Genomic DNA, 20,087 nt, shown 5'->3' on the forward strand with positions numbered 1-20,087 from the left:
AATGCCATGAATAGGGTGTGTGGTTTGATGGTTAGACATTTTCTTTGAATCCCTCATTTGCTCATTTAGCAGAGGCCAAATAAGATGAAGTAGCTTTTTGCAACATAAGTGTCTCTTTATGGGGAATCAGTCTTTTAAGCATCTCATTGTTCAGTCTGTGTAGGTGTTTGCTAACAACCTGGGTGGTTCAGAAAAACAGAGGATGGAATTTCTACTTCCTGTTCTGGAATGAGGTTTGAGCCCCGAGGAAGGGAGGAGTGTGTGCTCCCCTTTATTTCCACAAGGGGGCAGCATTTACCCAGGCCTTGGCTCAGATCCCCTTGCTGACTGAGGCAAACTTAGGGCAGAGGAAGGTGTCTAGAGGGGAGAAGGCAGTTTCAGGTGAGCAAAGGTAGCTGCTTAGAGCAGCAGAGGTTCTGTGCATAAAATGGAAAGGAATCTATGGCTTTGTGTTTGCTTTGCCGCTTGAGGCAGCGCTGCCTAGAGAACTCATTCCTGTGTGATGGTTTTATGCTTTCACTTATTGCCTCTCTGGTGTGTAGACTGGATGAGCTGAACCTCTCCTGGTGCTTTGACTTCACTGAAAAGCATGTGCAGGTGGCTGTCGCGCATGTGTCGGAGACTATCACCCAGCTGAATCTTAGTGGCTACCGGAAGAATCTCCAGAGATCAGGTAAGAGCTCCGGGCCCCTGAGGCCTTGACATAAATAGTAGGTTTGATTTACTGAACATCTCCTAAGTGCTGTGCTCCCTAAATTGTCTCATTTAATCCAGGGCCTGTGTTAGCAGCTGATTAGAAGGGTTAAATAAAGGCAAACAGCTAGTTGGGTAGTGTCAAGATTCGAATCCAGGATCTAGAAATGGAAATCTTTATACTTCTAAACAATTACTTTTTAAGCAGAAGTTCTTTTAATCAACTAAATTTTTAGGTAAAACTCCAACATGAAAATGGGTAAGTGCAGTGTTTGATTAGTTTTAAGCAGTGGTTCTCAAGCAGGGGCAATTTTGCCTTCAAGGGAACATTGGGTGAGGTCTGGAGATATTTTTGATTGTCATGGCTGCGAGGGTGCTTCTGGCATCTAGTGGGTAGAAATCAAGAATGCACAGAACAGCAGAATAACACACAAAAAATAATACAGTCCAAAATGTCAACAGCGCCAAGGTTGAAAATCCCTGTTATAAAGCCTGTTTGTAAGTTCACACAACTTTTACTTTTGGATTCAGTCTAAGGATAATGAGGTTTTTGGGATGGACGTGGGCATTCGAAGTCAGGGATAAGACATGATGGTTACAGTCTTCAGGATCCTCCGCCTTCAGTTACGCATTGTTCATCTCATACGGAGAAAATCTTGATTTGCAAAGATTAGTGTTATCAAACGGCAAGATTTTTAATAGCTTCACCTTATGATCTCAGACCATGCTGCACAGAACCTAGTTAAGCTCACAACGTACCTTAACCCTGTCCTGGTGTCAGTGTTAGCTCATCTGAGTGTAAATGTTTTGTTTATTATAGTGTATCATACTTTAAAAGAGTTGAATCACACATTTGCAGGATGTTACCTTCTTAGAAATTAAGTAGTATTTAAAAGCTACTTCTCCAGGGCATGACACATCCTCTTGTAACTAGGATACATCAGGATATAGAAAATGAGAGGTAGGGCTCATGAGCCGTCAGGGGTTTGAGTCCTTTGCTGGTGTTCGCGTCCAAATGCCCGCGTTTACGGACAAGGGGAATGCTAACTTTAGAGATTTGTAAAAGCAGCACTTGTCTTTCTTACTCTTCCTCTCCCCGAAAAATATTTTGGTTCTACGTATTTTCCCTTTAAGGCACAGTTTTAAATCTGATCACAGTATTATATAGTCATTCTCCAAAAAATGTAAAATGTGGATAAACACAAAAATAAATCATCAGTCATCTCACCAGCATCTTGCCAGTCTTTTTACTTTACAAAAATGTCTTTTAGAATGGGACACAATATATAGAATGCTTTGTCATATGCTTTTTTTTTTTTTTTTACCAGATAACCCCATTTTCACTGGTGACACCACATCATTTTCAGTGGCTATGTGAAATTCCATCCAGTAGATGTGGAATCATTTGTATTGATTCAATAATAATTTATTCAGCTGATCTTGTATTGGACATTTAGAATCTCCATTTTTTTTCCCCCTTTGACTGACAGTTTTGTCATAGACAGAGACAGATCTTTGAGTGCATTTCAAATCCCACTCAAAAGTAGAATTGCTGGGTTGAGATTAAGTTTCATTCTCAAGCTTTGGATAGTTCTTACCCTCTGAGGATTTTAAACTCCCACCAGCGAGCATCTTCTTGACACTAAATCCTGCTCCTGGTTCTTCCCTGTTCATCCCCAAGAGACGAGAAGGCTGTGCCCTATTTACATTTCCTGCCCTTATCTGAATTCCCTATTTCTTCACTGAGAGTTCTTCTGAAATGAACCGAGGTTGCAGGTGCAAGTTTGAAAAACTGCTGTAGGCAAATCGCTGTTAATTTTGCCCAAGTTTGGCTTAAAACTCTTCTCTTTGTTCCCCCAGGAAACAATAGCTAAGCCTGTTTACTGAGTTTTGGCAGGAATAATAGGTAATAAAGTCCTGCTGGACAGAGATGCGGAGTATAAGTTGAAGTATAAGTGGGAATGAGATTTTTTAATTCATGTCTTACCAGGGGCACACTGTCTCATTATACAGATAATATGGATTTCATTTCGCCTCCTAGACTGGTTCCAGACTGCCTGAGTTCAAGTACCCACTCTGCCATTTATTGGATATCCTTAAACAAGTTGATAAACTCTTCCTCCATTTACTCAGTAATAAAATGGAAATAAACAGAACTCCCTCTTAGAATTATAAAAAGGAATACATGATTATATACACATGCAGCATGCTAAACCGTTCTTGGCACAGAGTGAGAATTCAGTGATCGTTGGCTATTACTGACACCCCTACCCACCCATCACGATCTCCCTGGGGGACAATAGATAAACTCTGATTTGGCTTTGGCTTCTCCAGGTGAAAGGTTAGATTAGGTGGTTTCTAAGATCCTTCTAGCTCAATTAGATCTCCAGTTCGTGGTGAAGTGGACAGGGAAGAGGGAATCTTGGCAGCGACGGCTAACTACTACCCCTCCCCTCCAAGGGAGGACAGGGCTTAAATGAGGGCTGGAGATGGAGACTAACCACGTTAGCCTCCAAGGTTTCATTCTTTCCCAGGTGGTATCAACAGAAGATTGCATCTGATTTTGGATTTTATTGATGGCTAGTTTGTTGGCTGGTTGAGTCACTCAAAATTGTATTGTGTACTTTCTTCATTCTTTAGTCATTCATTAAACAAATGTTTACTGAGTACATACAATGCACGAAGCCCTGTTCCAGAGTTGGGTATGTGGCCTTGAACTAAACAAAGTCACCCTGTGAGCTTACATTCTAGTTGGGAAGCCAGACAATCAACAAAGAACTACATGTTGTGAAAGCAGGTGAAAATACAAGGAGGAGAAAATAAAGCAGAAAAATCAGGTCGAGTGTAATAGGAAGGGGGCTGTTTGCAGACGGAATCAAGGAGAGGGCCAGTCTGAGGAGTGACGCTGGAGCAGAGACCTGAATGAGTGAAAGATACGTGAGTGAGGGAAGAACATTCTAGAACCAAGGACCAGCACGTGCAAAGGCCTTGATAGGGGAGCCAGTGTGTAACAGGGAGCAAGGACAGTGTTAGGGGATGAGGTAGCCAGGGGCTTTGTAAACCAAGGCAAAAGCTTTGCTCGAATATTTTTCTGAGTGAGGTGGGAAACATTAAAAGTATCTTGAACAGGGAATGATATAATCTGACTCCCATTTTAAGTCTCATTCTGGTGCTGTGAAGGGAAAAGCTACAGGAGACTAGGGCGGTGACATTTCGGGTGGTAAGAAATGATCAGATTTGGGGCACATTTTGAAAGCTGATAAAACAAGATTTAGTAACAGATTGGATGTGGGATGTGAGAAAAACGGTCAAGCATGATTCCCAGGGTTTTGGCCTATGCAGCTGGATCAGTGAAGTTACTACTTACTGAGATGGAAAAGACGTTAGGAAAGGAGCAGGTTTAGAGGAGAAATTAAGTATTTGGTTTTATGCATAAAGTCGAGGTGCCAGTCACATATCCCAGTGGGTGTGCTGAGACCATCGAAAATGCATGTGTAGGAATCAGTGGCAAGGGGGAATGGGGCTGAAAAGGTAGCTGTGAGAAAAAACTCTCAAACATTAATGAAGTTTGTCTGTTTTAAGAAAATAACATTAATTGATTCATTTTCTGATTACAAAGTAGTACATGTGACTTCGGAATTCTGAAAAGTTATCTATAATCCCACCACCTTTGGGTACTGCAGTTAATGTTTGGGTGTATTTCCTTCCAGCCTTTCCCCCACCCCTTCTTGCTGTGTATAAGTTTGTGTGTAAATATGAGTTTGTGCACGTATTTTAACTAAATGGAGATTATAATGCATTGTATATATTTTGTTTTCACTATACAGTATATCCTGAGTATTTTTTCAGGTAATGAAATGTTATCTAAAAGCTTTTTAATAAGCTACTATTAGTATTGTATTCTCAATTAGTATTAAGCTAATTAGGGGAGGGGCTACTATAGCTGTCGCTACAAAAAATATCTTCATGCGCATCTCTGTTTTTCTAAAAATGGAAGCACTGAGCCAAAAAACAAAGTGTGTAATGCTCTGAATACTTTTTTTCTTAAAAATCAGTTTACCCTAAAAAGAAAATCAGTTAGCTTTCCTGAAAGGCTGCATAAAATTAAATATCCACTTGAAGTATATGGGGAGACCAGCTTTATTATATTTCACCAATTCTAGGTATTATAATAGAATCTTTTAATTTGATGGCTGCAGATTATCTCTATATTTTGCAAAGGATCTGTTCCTGTTCTTTGTCCATTTTCTATTATTTATCTTTTTATTCTTTATATAATAAGACCACTGTTTAATGCATGCTGCAAACACGTATTCCCAGTTTTCTAAAGTTTCTTTAGTCCTGTCTGTGACTAGTTTTAACATGGTAGTTTTAAATTTTTATGGAGTAAATTATCAGTTCCCTTTTTCTTTTACATTTTGAAACTCCTTACTTGTCTCAAGATCCAATGAGTAATTACCCATATTTTTACATTTAGAACTTTTTAATATGTGCGGAATTTATTTGAACATATTATTTAAGTTGCAGAAATAATTTTTTTCTGGCCGTGGTAACAACTGGGATACATCTGAGAAATGGGTCATTAGGCGATTCTGTCATTGTGCGAACATCGTGAAACGTACTTACGCAAACCTAGATGGTACAGGCTACTACTCAAGGGATAGCCTGCTGCTCCTAGGCTATAAGCCTGTAGAGTACGTTACTGTACAAAACAACATGAGAAGCCAGAATCAAACACAAGAGAAAATGGTGTAATCAAGAGACATGGTAAACACAGGGTGGATGAGGCTGCTGCCGGCATCACACAGCATATTGTTTTATAGCACTTTTTTTATAAGTAGGAAGAGTACACTCTAAAATCATGATAAAAAGTATAGTAAATACATAAGCCCGTAACTTAGTTGTTTATTATCATTGTCAAGTATTACATACTATATACATAATTGTGCTATACTTTGATATGACTGGTAGGTGTGTTTACACAGGTATCACCACAAACACATGAGTAATGCTTTGTGCTGGACTGCGACAGCTACAATGTCACTAGATGACAGAAACTTTTCAGCTCCATTATAATTTTACAGTATTGCCATCATAGATGTGGTCTGTCATTGAAACACTGTTATGCAGATGCATGACTATATATAGTAGTTTTTGGTTTTGCTTTTTTTGCTGTTGTGAATAGGATTTCAAAAATTTTTCCCATCCAGTTATGGCTGATACATAGATAAGCTATGAATTGTTGTTAACCAGTTATTTTACACAGTTCTCTATTTCCATTAGTTTTCAGGTGATTCTCTAGGATTTTCAGGGTAGAAAATCTTATATGTTAAAATGATAATTTTGTTTTTCTTTTTAATACCATGCAACTCTAACTGCATTGCTCTGAACTTAAAACACAATGGTAAATGGAAGTATTGATAGCAGATTTCCTTGTCTTGTTTCTTGTTTAATATTGACTTTCTTTTTTTTCTAGATGTCTCTACCCTAGTTGGAAGATGCCCCAATCTTGTCCATCTAGACTTAAGGTATTTTTTCATTTAGAAAAAAAAAAAAAGTGAAAAATCACGATGGCTTGTTGAATGAGGAAAGGATCTTAATATGTTGAATTGCAGGAACTAAATAGGAGACTATGTTTTTTTTCTACACCTGGAATTGCTGGATAGGTTTTGAATCTTTTCCTCTGTCTGTTACAGTGATAGCATCATGCTAAAGCATGACTGCTTTCCGGAATTTTACCAGCTCAGCTACCTCCAACACCTGTCACTCAGTCGATGCTATGATATCATACCTGAAACCTTACTGTAAGTACTTTTGTTTTTTAAAGCTAGTAGAAAGCAGGGACCAAAAGAGATGTCACGGGGTATAAATATTTATAGCAGGTGTTTAAGCAATATTAGTGTCCCACAAACTAGTTAGGAAAGACCAGCAAAATAGAAAAACCAAGGAAAATCTTTTGCTTAAAAACGTCTGGTAAAGTTGAGTTGACTGAATAATTCACCAAACATTTATTATTTAGCTGTGAGCAGGTTTAAATAGGAGAATACTGTACTGGTATCTGTGAAGGACTTGCGAGAGAAGGACTTTATGTCCATGGATCTCAGAGTAGAACTGAGGAGGCAGGCCCACTGTGGGTTTTTTTTCCCCCAACTTTTTTCAAATCAACTCCTGATTCCAAAAGCCTCTGGGTTAGAGGAAAACTTCTGTAACCTTCTAGTGATGTCTGTCCCGAAAGGTCAAGGAATGGGAAGGATGGGTATATTTAAGTGGTAAATATTATAAGAATCTGATGTTGTCTTTGAAAGGGTCTGGGAGAGATTGAGGTCCAAACCAGTGAAGTAACTAACTTACCCAAAGCTGTATAGTGAGTTTATTGCTGAGCTTGGTCTAGATCCGAGGTCTCCTGGACAGATGCAGAATAGTCTCTCTAATCTGGTGGCTTTTACAAGGGTTAAGTTTGTACCTGCTCAGCAACTTCCACAAAATCAAGAGCGTGCAAAGAAAAAAGGAATCCAGTCCACTTTTGTTTTCTGAAGGGCTATACCCAAGTCGTCGTGGGAATATCGTCTCTCTATTTCTGAAAAGGTTTCCTTTTTTTCATCCCAGAGGACTGGAAAATTCTTCCTATGTCAAATGTAAATGTCTAGCAAGTTTACTGAAAACCACAAGGAGTCAGTGTCTTGGTCTCGGTCAGGTGTCCTTTTTGCTTATTCCAGCCATTATGCCCCAAATGAGGCTGCTGACCTCATGTTCATGTAGTTCACTGTCCAGATGAAGATAATTGAATTCAAACAAAGGACTTACATAGTCCTCAAATTATTAATTTGGGTCTTTGTAAGTTTTAAGAATTAATGAATAAATCAGATACTTCAGCTAGATAGGGTTAATTAGTAGAATTAGGAAGTATAGTACTTATATTTTTAATTAGTTAATTAATCTTGGGGCTCAGGGTCTGAGCCGGCATCTCGTTTGAAAAAGCGTTGCCTAAAAGGGATGCCGGTGTTCATTTTCATGGCTCTTAGATATGAGAGTCTAAATTTATATACAAGGAACTCTTACTAAAGTCTCCTGCCCCTTCTAGCATTCAAAACTCCCAAGAGACTCTAGCATCTACCCAAAAAGGTTTCACTGTCATCCGTTCTTTCCTGTCTTTGCCGCCTGGGCCTCAGCTTCACTGCCTGCACCAGCCTCCTGGGAAGTGCAGAGATGATTTCTATCCATGCATCTTACTTTTATGCTTTCTCCGCAGAGAGGAGGAAGCTAATCAAGTAATCACAAAATGCTTTTTCTTGAGCAGAGGCTCAGGGGAGGTAGTGAGCTCTCACATTTTAACATTTTTATCCAGTGGGATAATAACACTTGCTTAGTGATACCTACAGGCAATGTGGATTGATGGTTAAGGGCAAAGGCCTGAAGTTGCCACCTCCATGGGAACCCTCACTGCATTGTTATGACTTATTTTTTAAATCATATGTGAAATAAGAGAAACAGGAGCATCAGAAGCTTAGTTACAAGTCAGACCACCAGAATAGAGTGAGAGCAGAAAGAAGAAAGATGCTGTCCTGGAACTTTAAGGTGAAAGAATCTGTTTCTTTAGGTATTATGTAAAATAGCACACTGGTTTAACTTGTGAATCGATTCAGATGAGTTTGCTAGTACTCTATGCTTAAAAGTTTCTCAAGATAAAATGTCTTTCCCTCTAAATTCAGTCATTCTGGCAGCTGTTCTGTTTGATGCATAGTAAGAATTCTGGAATCTTCGGCAATAATTTCCAAAGAGCCATTTCCTGCTGAAGAATTTTTATTATCTCAGCAGTAGGAGAATAAAATTTGAGTGTCTTTCTTCTGTAACAGTAATGCTTTAAAATGCTTGGGAAACTGTAGGTTTTTCTTCCTCAGGCCATACCCTCATTGTTTCTTCCCTTACTCCTTAATTGGTCTGATTCCCTAAGTCTAAACTTTCTTCTAACTATTCCATATTTCTCATTTAATTAAGAAACTCAAACTGGAGATAGTAAACTGGTCTGAGACTAGGAGAGTCTGAATAAGAAACTCTTGTGGAAGTTGAGGGATTTAAGATTTTAAAAGGAAAACAGGATTATGTAGATGAGATAAGAAGTGAACCTGTGAAAGGGTTTATAAATCTCTTCCGTTGACTAAAACTAAACAAAATACGTAAGACATTATTGTCATTTTATACTTCTTAAATTAGAAATAATAGCTCTTAACCTGTTCATTTCTATTTTCCATCCCTTAGTTTGCTTTCCGGTCTTTTCCATTATATTTTCAGAGATGCTTCCAAATGTGTTCTGCTGTATTGTGGGTGATATATACTGAGGCTTTTTGTTTTTCTTAAGACTTTCTGGTTTTTCAGCTTGGGAACTGTCCTTCATCCTTCATCTCATCTCACACAGCTCACGCCCTCCTCACATATAGCACCCGAGTATCTTCGAAGAGTCTGATCTAATTTCCTTCCTCACCAAGGCTCGTTCCCAATGCTGTTGCAAGAACATTTCCTCTTCTGCCGTCTGCTGTATCTCCTTCTCTTACTCCCACCCAATTTCCTCTTTTAAATACTGTCCACTGCAGAATGACTTAGGATTTGGCTAATTTGGATATCCCAGAACCAAAATTCTCATGGCTATTATACATTTCACGTAAGAGGATTTACGGTTGGGGAGGGATTGCTGTCATCCTAAGTAATAAGTATAACTCATCTATGTATTGTGACCTTTGTTTATGCTCCTGTTTCTATATTCCAGAGATTAGTTGACTTTAAGAACAACGATTTGTTCTTCCTGATTTTCTTGTAGGTCTGTCGTGACCTCCAGGTCTTACTGTCTGTCCTCTTAGGAACACAAAGCATATTTACTTAATTTGGATAGTACTTTTACTTTCTAAATTACCCTTCACGTTGTATTCAGCTAACAAATATTAAATATTTTGGTGCTTAAGGCACTTTGTTGAACGTAGAATAACTACACTTAGAGCAGTAATAGGAAGACTGGACGAGCAGGTTAGGCATGGAAGGTCTTAAGGCCACTGAACAGTTTGAGTTCCATAAACAGGAAGAGAACGTAAAAGGTTTTCAAGCAGTGAGTGATGTAGTCTGGGCTAGGCTTTAGGAAGGTGCCTTGGACATTGGTAAATAAAATAGGCTGGAGGCAAGGCGACGATTATTATAAGGAAGGTTTATTTTTTAAGGAATTACTGGCAATGTGAAAATATAAAGGATGCTTCTGACTCTAGGTCATTGATATGTTCATTGATCTGCAGTGAGATTTTGTTAAAATTCCAAACTAAACGTTCCCTTTCCTGAGACTTTGTACTGTGTGTCCTAATCTGGAACAAATACAGATCAGAGAGATAAATTTCTAAGCACACAAAATCAGGGTTAAGAAGAAAGAAATTTTACCAAAAAAGTATTTATTGGGGGTAAATGTGCTCCCTTTTTTTGTGAACCAGAATTTCACTGTTGACAGAATTATATTACACCATACGTGAAACACCTAAGAATATTAGCTTATATGTGACAGAAAAAAATGGTCACATGTCGAGAGGTAAGATGGCTATTGCCTCCCCTTTTCTCCACATTCACCCAACTACATAACTGTGTCTAAAATATCTTAGTGAAGCCACTGTTAGGTTCCACCACATACAATGGACTCGTGGACTGTTAACCATGATTAAGAAGTTGTCGACCTTGCGGACATCTCCTTTTGAGAGGAGGAGACTGAAGTCAAGTCCATGCCCTTAAATCGCATGTAACCTTTGGTAGTTTCCAACCGATGCCACAGTAAAACATTTCCCATCGCCAGCTTGCTACCTTCTCCTCATAACACACTGACACCTCTCAGTATAAATCAAGAATGGAGAAAAGAGGCAACTGTGGTTGGATTTTAAATAAACCTTGTTAGAAATTCAACAAAATGCACTGGCACGTTTCCTCAGGCCTTACTGCCCAAACTGTGGCCCGTACTTTGTAGTTTGATTCACCTTTGCTCTTTTCTTAAATCACCGATTGCAAGTTATGTTTTTTTTCAGTTTGCATTTTATGGACTATGATACAAATTGTCAAAATTGGGTCATGTAACTCTAGTGGAACAGTTTCCATAGATACTGCTTCTCTGAAAGTCTCTCTCTATTCCTTTCCAGTGAACTTGGAGAAATTCCCACACTAAAAACACTACAAGTGTTTGGAATCGTGCCAGACAGTACCCTTCAGCTGTTAAAGGAAGCCCTCCCTCATCTTCAGATTAATTGCTCCCATTTTACCGCCATTGCCAGGCCTACCATTGGCCTCAAAAGCAACCCGGAGATATGGGGCATCAAATGCCGACTGACACTGCAAAAGCCCAGTTGTCTGTGAAGTATTTATTGTGGGATGGTGTCTTCTTTTTTTCTTTGGAACAGGGCAAATAGGCAGGAAGCCCAATTGCTGGAGCACTCAGCTATTTTTATTCTTGGTTTTCCCTTCACCTTCATTCTGCAAGTATATTAGAGAACTATTTAAGAGAGAAAACTATGAAGTGTTGCTTTTTTAAATGACTAAAAGCTTCCGTCACTGCTATGCCCTTAAGAGCCTAAATTGTAAGCCTTATGAAATTTCAAGAGAGTGAACTTGTAATTTCAAGATACCTTAAGGAGCAAAATTGGAGCCATCTCTTCCAGTGCCCTTCTTATTAAATCTGTTTAGAATCAAGCTTAAAAATCACCAGCAAATCATTTTCATGGTCTATATGATAACTTAACTCTTCTATTTAATTTTCTAGTATTGCTTTATAAGACATAGATTGGAAGAATAATAAGCTATTCCAATTGTGAGCTGAATATTAAGAATCATAGGATAGTAGATTTGAGGCAGTCTCTTTGGGGGATAGGAAAAAAAATACACCTTTCAACTTTGCCTTTAGATTTGCAGTTAGGTTCATGGAAACAAATAGCCCTGAGTAATTCACCTTAAAAACTTAATGAAAAAAACAACCAACCAGAGGTACAGAGTTGATACAGAACTTGAAGGCTCAGGAGGCAGTTTTCTGTGACAGGTTAACCTGAAGTATCCTCTAAATCACATTAATGAAGGTACTGATTTTCCAGAATTCTAAGTTAGCCGAGAAGATACAATTGTGGTCTTTCTAACTTTATGATCAAATTATATTAACTTGGGTTCTTTAGCTTTTAAAATGCCTTGCTTTGTTTTAGAAAGTTGGTAGTAACACGTCTCTGTTCTTGAAATGTTGGCTGGAATGCTGAAGTTGCCTGCCATTTTCCTTTATTGCTGAAGTTCTTGAAGTTATTTTTGTATTACTCTGGAATCAAGTATTTGAAACTGTCCTTTTTTTAAGTGTCTCCCAGAATAGTAGTTTGAAACTACCCACTTTATAAGGTTACTGGACCTGAAGTTCTCTGAGAAGAACTGCATGTTCCTCTCAACCAGAAATACACACCAGAAGCAGGTGTGTGTTCCACAGTTTCAGAGCAGTAAGCACAACTTGCACCTACATAAAAGGTAAGACTCAGGTGTTGAACCTTTTGATAACATCAGTCATTTTTTTAATGGCACATAAAAGCAAAAGAATTAAATTCTACTTAAAAAAAAAGACAAAACACTAATCTCTTATTTAAATTGATGACCTCCTTATATGTTCAAAATGGAAAAGGCCAAAACCCATCATTTCTATTAACATTGTTTTTTTACTCAGATTGTTCAAACGTTAGAGACGATGGTATAAAGTGCCCTTATCCATGTAGACCTAAGGAAGAACATTTAAAGTATTATACCAGAAATGATTATGTTTCAATTTCGTAGTAAAGAGTGCTAAAGACTACTTGAAATTATTGTTTACAGATTAGTGACAAGGGCTGGAGGTAGCATCCAGTTGGAATGACTTCCGGATGCCCTCAAACATGCAGTACTTCCAAACTCAAGTCCAGCCGTAAGCTATTTTGCTCACATGTTCAGAGTAATCTGTATTTTTGTATGTGATTTCTACTTTTATAGACTTGTTTTAAAATAAAACACATTTTTATAAAAATGAGTATTTCAGCTAAGTTTATTTCTTTTTTCTCTTAAGTACTATCATTAAAATTAGAAAGCATTCTGACATATTTCACTTAACGCCCTCAAAGTCCATCCATGGAATATTATTCAACCATAAAAAATTAAATCTTACCATTGTCACAAATGGTAAGATTTAATTTTTTATGGTTGAATAATATTCCATTTTCTGTGTGTGTGTGTAACAAAAATAACGAAAAGGTATATGCACCCCCATGTTTACTGTAGCATCATTTACAATCACTAAGATACGGAAACAACCTGAATATCCATTGGCGGAAAAATGGATAAAGGTGGTATATATTAATACCTTCTACCTAGTTTTTAATCGGATTGGTTTTTTTTTTGGGGGGGGGGAGGGTTTGCTATTGAGTTGTGGGTTCTTTATATATTTTGAATATTAATCCCTTATCAGATATATGATTTGCAAATATTTTCTCCCGTCAGTAGATTATCTTTTGTCGCTGGCTTCCTTTGCTGTGCAGAAGCGTTTGTAGTTTGACGTAGTCCCACTTGTTTATTTTTACTTTTGTTGCCTTTGCTTTTGGTGCCAAGACCAGTATCAAGGAACTTAGTTTTTTCTTCTAGTTTTATGGTTTCAGGTCTTACATTCAAGTCTTTAATCCATTTTGAGTTAATATTTGTGTATAGTGTAAGATTGTGGTCCAGTTTGCCCAACACCATTTATTAAAGAGACTGTCCTTTCCCTATTATGTATTCTCGGCTCCACTGTCATAAATTAATTGGTCATATATGCATGGATTTATTTCTAGGTTCTCTATTTTGTTCCATTGAGCTATGTGTCTTTTTATGCCAGTATCATACAGTTTTAATTACTATAGCATAGTAACATAGTTTGAAATTAGGGAGCATGATGCCTCCAGCTTTGTTCTTTCTCAAGATTGCTTTGGTTATTTAGGGTCTTTTGTGGTTCCATACAAACCGTAAGATTGTTTGTTCTATTTCTGTGAAAAAATGCCATTGGAGTTTTGGTAGAGATTGCACTGAATTTGCAGATTGCCTTGAGTAGCATGAACATTTTAACAATATTCTTCCAATCCATGAGCACAGAATATCTTTCCATTTATTTGTCTAATTTAATATCTTTCATTGATGTCTTAGTTTTTGGTGTACAGGTCTTTGACCTCATTAAATTTATTTTTAGGTATTTTATTCTTTTTGATATACATATAAATGGGATTTTTAAAATTTTTCTTTTGATAAGTCTGTTATTAGTATTCAGAAATGCAACAGATTCCTATGTATTGATTTTGTATCCTGAAACTTTCTGAACTCACTTATTCTAACAGTTTTTTTGGTGGATGGAGTCTTTAGGGTTTTGTATATGTAACATGTCAACTGCAAAATAGTGAGTTTTACTTCCTTTCCTATTTGAATGCTTTTTTCTTGCCTAATTGCTCTGGCTAGGACTGACTGACATTCTCTTAAGACTCTTAATCTTTAGGTTCCTCCCTTTTTTTCCCCTTGGAATTGATTTATTGAGGAAACTAGGTCATTTGTTTATCCTGTGTTCCACATTCTGGATTTTGATGATATAATCCCTGGAGTGGTATTTAGCAGGTTAATCTGTCTCCTATTTCCATAAACTGGTAGTTCGATCTGTCAGCAAACAGCTCTGGACCAAGGGTGAGTTTGCACCCCAAGAGACATTTGGTAACCTCTGAAGACATTTTTGGTTGTAACAAGTGGAGAGGTGCTCTTGGTACCTAGCAGGTAGAGCTTGACTAAGGATGCTGTTAACTGTCCTACAATAAACACAATAGCTTCCCACAACAAAAAAGTATCTGGTCCAGAACATCAATAGTGCCACTGATCTAGAGGCTTTTTTCTTTTTTTTTTTTTAAGCAAGGAGATACCTGATAGGTAGTATTATGTTCTTCCATCAAGAGACACATAACTTCTGGCTGTCATTCTTTTCATGATGTTAACATCTGCCTCTAGCCATTGACTCCTCCTTCTGTACCCTAGCCACAAGTTGCAGAGAAATGAGAGGCACTCTGGCCAGATGCAGAATTTTTATTTCTGGATAAAGTGACAATGCTGTGTTCCTTCTATCCTCATGAACTCACTTGCAGTCCAGTATTTACTAAAGATCTACACTGTGGAGAATACTGTTTAAACAACAGCACGGGGGAAGTGCAGAACACAGACGGAAAGGCGCTGGAAAAACTAGAAAGAAACCTCTTTCCACTGGATACACTAACCCTAGAACAAGCAAAAAGGCCACTTCCTCTTTTGTTACCACTGCTCTTCTCGTGATTTGATTTACTGGGCTCATGAATATAAATATACATGGGGCATCAAAAATACGAAGTCAAAATTATCTGAAGAGTCTACACACAAGGTGAGCACTTTACCCTCAGATTGCATAACAAATCCCGGTTCTGTGTCAAAGATTAGCAGTGAATGAAATGAAGAGGGCACAGAATAATACATAGCAGTGGGGGAAAAGATTTTTCAAACATTTTGGGAAATTCTGGTTTTCAAATGACCTTATAAGAATTAAGGAAATAAATTAAAAAGAATAGATAATAATTTTTAATTTTATTCACATATATAGTTGCCATTAGAGAGGTTAATTCATAAAAACATTTTTGCTATTCCAACATCTTTTGCCTCATTGTCTCTTACAAATAAATCCCCACCACACAGCAGAAATATTAAAAGGTATACTGCAAATGGAACACATTAAGCATTTTTTAAGCCTTTAAAATATAGCTTATGAACAATTTTACATAGCAGGTTACTTAATATGTTACATATTAACAGATCTATGGTACTATTATGGACAATGAAATCTTGATCTTAAAGATAGAGTTGGCATTTTTGTCAAGAAGGCATTTTAAACCTACTAGGGGAGTTTTACAGTGTGGAATTTCACTTCTTTATAAAGTATATCTTAAGTATATCGTTTTTTAAATCAAACCAGAAACTAGATCCAGCTGTGGGAAAACTTATTTTTACTGTATACATCATATAAACTCTTCGCTAATGAGTGTCTGTGCAGATACTCTTAACTAAGAAAAAAACATTATTCTTCTGGATATACATCAAAACCTAGATTACCTTTCTATACTAACATTTATATAAAAAAATTTGATAAGAACATGTTAAATATTGGCAAAACTAAGAGCATTCAATGTGATTATCAAACTAGCTTTTACAGAGTTTACTTCTGAGCTCACTAGACTCAAGTTTTATCAGGATACTGTCTGTTTCATTGATCAATGTATATCCAGCACCTGATAGAGTACATGGAATAGAATGGGTATTCAATAAATATTTCAATGATTGTTAACAGCAAGTAAAAAAACACACAAATTTGAATAAATGGCATGAAAATACCAATGGTTGCTAAGATGACATATATGTAGATAAAGAATTAGATAAAAATAATTTCCTTCCAAAATAAAGGAACTCTCAGTTGCAGGGAAAAGAAAAGCCATAACATCTTTGCCTCCAAAGCTAATGTGTAAAACTTATAATATGAGCTAGGCGAAAATGGCGATGATATTAAAAAGTAGAGCAATTCCAAAACTAAAGTGTTTTACATATTTATTAAATAATCCATTTTTTTCTGACAATACTCCTGAACACTAGGTGAAATTATTTTTTAACAGTTTGAACAAATTCCTAATAGTATGTTTAATCAGTTCAACTTTTTAGTCTTTGAATCCATGTTAGTTTTAAATATGGAAGAAATCTATTAGACTCAAATCATTTTTAAAAAAATCATCTGTGACCTAAAATAATTAATACGTTTGTAATAGCATCATGATTTTGTCCAGTTATATGTATTTCACCCAGCAATTGTCAAAATTAACCTGAAAGTCAATTAAATGAAAACTATAATTTTAAAAGTTCCATCATTTTTTAAATCAATAGTGATAATAACATTGTGTTCTGGAATTAGAAAATTCTTAGCACATATAAAAACACACTTACCTACTTCAATTATGTCAATGTCAGGATTTATCAAAATTCCCCATCAAAATTTTTTTAAAATCTTGATTTTAGGTGCTATAAAAAAATATACACTAATCAAATGATGTGTGTGTGTTCTGACCAATTCCACAAAGTTAAGAGGAAAGGGAAAAAAGTTGTACAGTTAAATTTCAAATCCTAAACATTTAATCCTTTATTTGAACCTACCTAAGTTTAAAAAGATATCAATACTCTTCGATACCAATCGTTAAGTAATATAGAAATTTCACTGGTATCAATTCTAAACAGTTTAGTCCATCCATTTTCTTAGTGAACATCTTTTCCATCAGAATTCAAAAGAATAATGCAAATCTCACTTTCTTAGTCATCTTGCAGCCAAGGGCCAACCAGTCTCAACAATAACCAAAAAATGTAGCTTTATGACCAGTACTCTGTTTCTGTAGTAAAAGTATTGTTCTGGTAATCAAAATTTGTCATCCAAGGAAATCCTTCACTGTTCTAGAAGCACAGTTCGAAGCTCATCTTCTTTATTGATCATCATTGAAGCAATTGCTCCATCATTAAACTCAAAAGAAGTTCCTCCATCCACAACCATACAGGCATCCCAACAACGAGAACGAACGCAAACCCTAAGCAGAAAGCAACATCTCATTAATATTGTTTTCTTAACCCTAAATATTATTTTCTTTAAAACCCTTAATTTTTACCTAAACTGGAAGATCACTGAGCCTTGATTTTAAAAATCGAGTTGCTCTCTTGTGTGAGAGAATGAGTAACTATGTAAATATATGGGTACATTATCAAAATCTCAAAATTTCAATGTTCAAGATAGCCCATTCACCCAGACATCCAAGTGAACAAGTTCAGATTTGAGGGAACTCGGGCTTTTTCTTGTGACTGAATGTTGAGTTACTGCCATTACAAGCATCTTAAGTACTGAGCAAAAGTGCTTTCATATGAAACTTTTACTTAAGCATAACACAGAGGCAGCACAAATTATTAGGGTGCAGCTCAACACACTCACTTGTGTAATCACCACCCAAAGCAGGAATCCTCACTCAAATCAGGCCCCCTCCATCCCAAGCACATCCGCTATCCTAATTTCAATCACTATAGTAGTAATAGCTTTGTCGGTTCCTAAACTTTATATAAATGGAAAAATACAATATGTGTGCTTTTATGTCCGGCTTCTTTTGCTCAATAGTATGTTGGTGAAATTCATCCTCTTTATTATATGCAGTAATAGTGTGTTCATTTTTCATTGCTGTATAAAAACCCTTCCGCTGTATAAAAACAGCAAAATTTACATTTCTCTTCTATTCATGGGCTTCTGGGTTTTTACCTATCGGGAGTAGTGCTGCTGTAAATATTCCTGAGCACATCTTTTGGTGCACACATTTCTGTTGGTGTAGACCTTTCTGTTGGATATATACCTAGGAGTGGAATTCTTAGCCACTGCGTAGGCTATATTCAGCTTTGGTGATTACCAAAAATTTTCCAAACTATGACAGTAGTATATAAAGTTGAAGTTGCTCCACTGTGCCAACAACTGGTATTTTAGCCACTCTGGTGGATTGTGTACAGTATTAGTATTGTATTATGTAGTTTTAATTTGCATTTCCCAAGTGAATAATAAGGTAAAGGACATTTTTCATATGCTAATCAGCAATTTGGATATCCTCTTCTGTGAAGTGCCTAAAATTGTTAGCCATTTTCTACTGGGTTGCCTGTCTTTTTCTTACTGTTTTATAGGAATTTTTGTATGTTATATATTCTGCATGAGTTCATTGCTGGATATAGGTACTGCAGATATCCTGCTCTGTGGCTTGCCTTTTTATTTTATTATTGGTGTCTTCATTAACAGAAGTTCTTAATTTTAAACTTTTCATAAGTCAAATACATTAGAATTAACAGCTTGTGTTGTTAAAGTGCTTTCACTGACATGCTTAAGAAATACTTTCCAACTACCAAGTCATGAGGCTATTCTATTTATATAAGCAAAAATTTAAATGAGTCTTGAATATAAATTCGTTGATCAATCAAAATTAACTCTCAAATGAGTAAAGTGATTTTTAAGTAAGATGAGTTTCCTTTTTAGTGTCTTTCTTGGAATAAAAACATTTACGGATTTTAAAAAGAGAATATGTACTCTATAAGCAGCTATTTCTAATCAAACTGTTCTTCGTTTGCCATGAAACAGATGACATTTTTTTAATGATTATAATAAGATTTCCTGTTAGTTTGGAAAACTGGGCAACCTTTACAAAATAAGAAATTATATTCATTTATGTATACAGTCCCCCCTCAAAAAAAAAAAAAACCTGAAGCAAATTCAACAGATGTGAGAGGGAAAAGATATAACTCCTACTCTAAAGGTTTTCTGTTACAAAATTTAGGTTTTATATAAATATTTGCCCTGCTTTTATTCCATAGCATATGGAAAAAAAAAGTTGCTTTCCAGTCAATTTCTTTTAAAATAATAATTTGATCTTATTGTGGTCTTAATACATTTAAAAAGTCCTCATCACCCAATTAACTATGCCTCTTCTATTCATTTAAATTTAGTTTCTCCAAAAATTAGACATTAAATTTAAATGAAAATGCCATTTTAGCCAGGTTAGCATAATACCTCAGTTCCACAGGTTGTTTCTCCCACCAAATTTAATTTGAGTAAAATCGAATACTTTTAAAACCAAGAGTGCTTTATGATTACAAGGGATGAAAAACAGACTTTGGAAGCTTACTTTGAGGTGAAACAACGCTGACGACTGCTTGAGAAAACTCTGTTTGCTATTGGTTCTCTAATACTGAAAAGTATTTTTGGTTCTTCTGGGCTGTAGAGCAGTGACTCATTATATTCATTTGTTACTATAAAGAAAGAAAAACCAAATATTAGCACTTTCAATAGAAGATGGTCACTTGAGAAGTGCAAAATGAATTATCCCCAACTTAAAAGCAGTTCTGTTTCAAAGGCTGTTTGGTAGCAAGTTTCTTGGAACTCACAACATTCCATTAAAACAAAAAAACAAAAAAATGTATAAATGAGGATTAAGTTCCCATATGAGCCCACAGAAGCCTGCATCACCTACAACACAGAAGAAATAGGTACATTTAGGAAAAAAAAAAAAACTACAAAGCTATTAAACAAAAATAGAAGAACTAGTTTATGGCACTAGAAAATGAAAACTTGAGTTACCTATTTTCCCCTGCCAAGTTCTTTTCCAAAATACCATGTCAAAGAGTTCATAAGTATAATTATGTATAAGTATAATTAAGTATAATTAAAAGGTATAAGTATAATTAAGTATAATTAAAAGGTAATAGTCTTGACTGAAAACGCAGTCTCAAACGATGACAGAACAATATGCTTT

General features: G+C 36.3%; 2 protein-coding genes across 7 annotated transcripts in view; one reads left to right on the plus strand and one right to left on the minus strand.

Moving 5' to 3' along the window:
- The window catches only part of SKP2 (S-phase kinase associated protein 2), a 29,052-nt gene extending 16,321 nt beyond the window's left edge, over positions 1 to 12,731 (plus strand). For both annotated transcript variants that reach the window (XM_011382955.2, XM_011382956.2), the window contains exons 7-10: positions 543 to 673; positions 6,170 to 6,221; positions 6,390 to 6,497; positions 10,848 to 12,731. In XM_011382955.2, coding sequence (XP_011381257.1) covers positions 543 to 673; positions 6,170 to 6,221; positions 6,390 to 6,497; positions 10,848 to 11,061 — 505 coding nt within the window. In that variant the 3' untranslated portion in view covers positions 11,062 to 12,731. The remainder of the gene's footprint in view (positions 1 to 542; positions 674 to 6,169; positions 6,222 to 6,389; positions 6,498 to 10,847) is intronic.
- A 2,565-nt stretch (positions 12,732 to 15,296) lies between these two features.
- NADK2 (NAD kinase 2, mitochondrial) overlaps positions 15,297 to 20,087 on the minus strand; it is a 37,024-nt gene continuing 32,233 nt past the window's right edge. For all 5 annotated transcript variants that reach the window (XM_023524829.1, XM_023524828.1, XM_023524830.1 and 2 more), the window contains 2 exons: positions 19,461 to 19,584; positions 15,297 to 17,345 (listed from right to left, as the gene is read on the minus strand). In XM_023524829.1, coding sequence (XP_023380597.1) covers positions 17,207 to 17,345; positions 19,461 to 19,584 — 263 coding nt within the window. In that variant the 3' untranslated portion in view covers positions 15,297 to 17,206. The remainder of the gene's footprint in view (positions 17,346 to 19,460; positions 19,585 to 20,087) is intronic.

The sequence above is a fragment of the Pteropus vampyrus genome, unplaced genomic scaffold (assembly GCF_000151845.1).
Source record: "Pteropus vampyrus isolate Shadow unplaced genomic scaffold, Pvam_2.0 Scaffold498, whole genome shotgun sequence".
NCBI classification, from domain to species: Eukaryota; Metazoa; Chordata; class Mammalia; order Chiroptera; family Pteropodidae; genus Pteropus; species Pteropus vampyrus.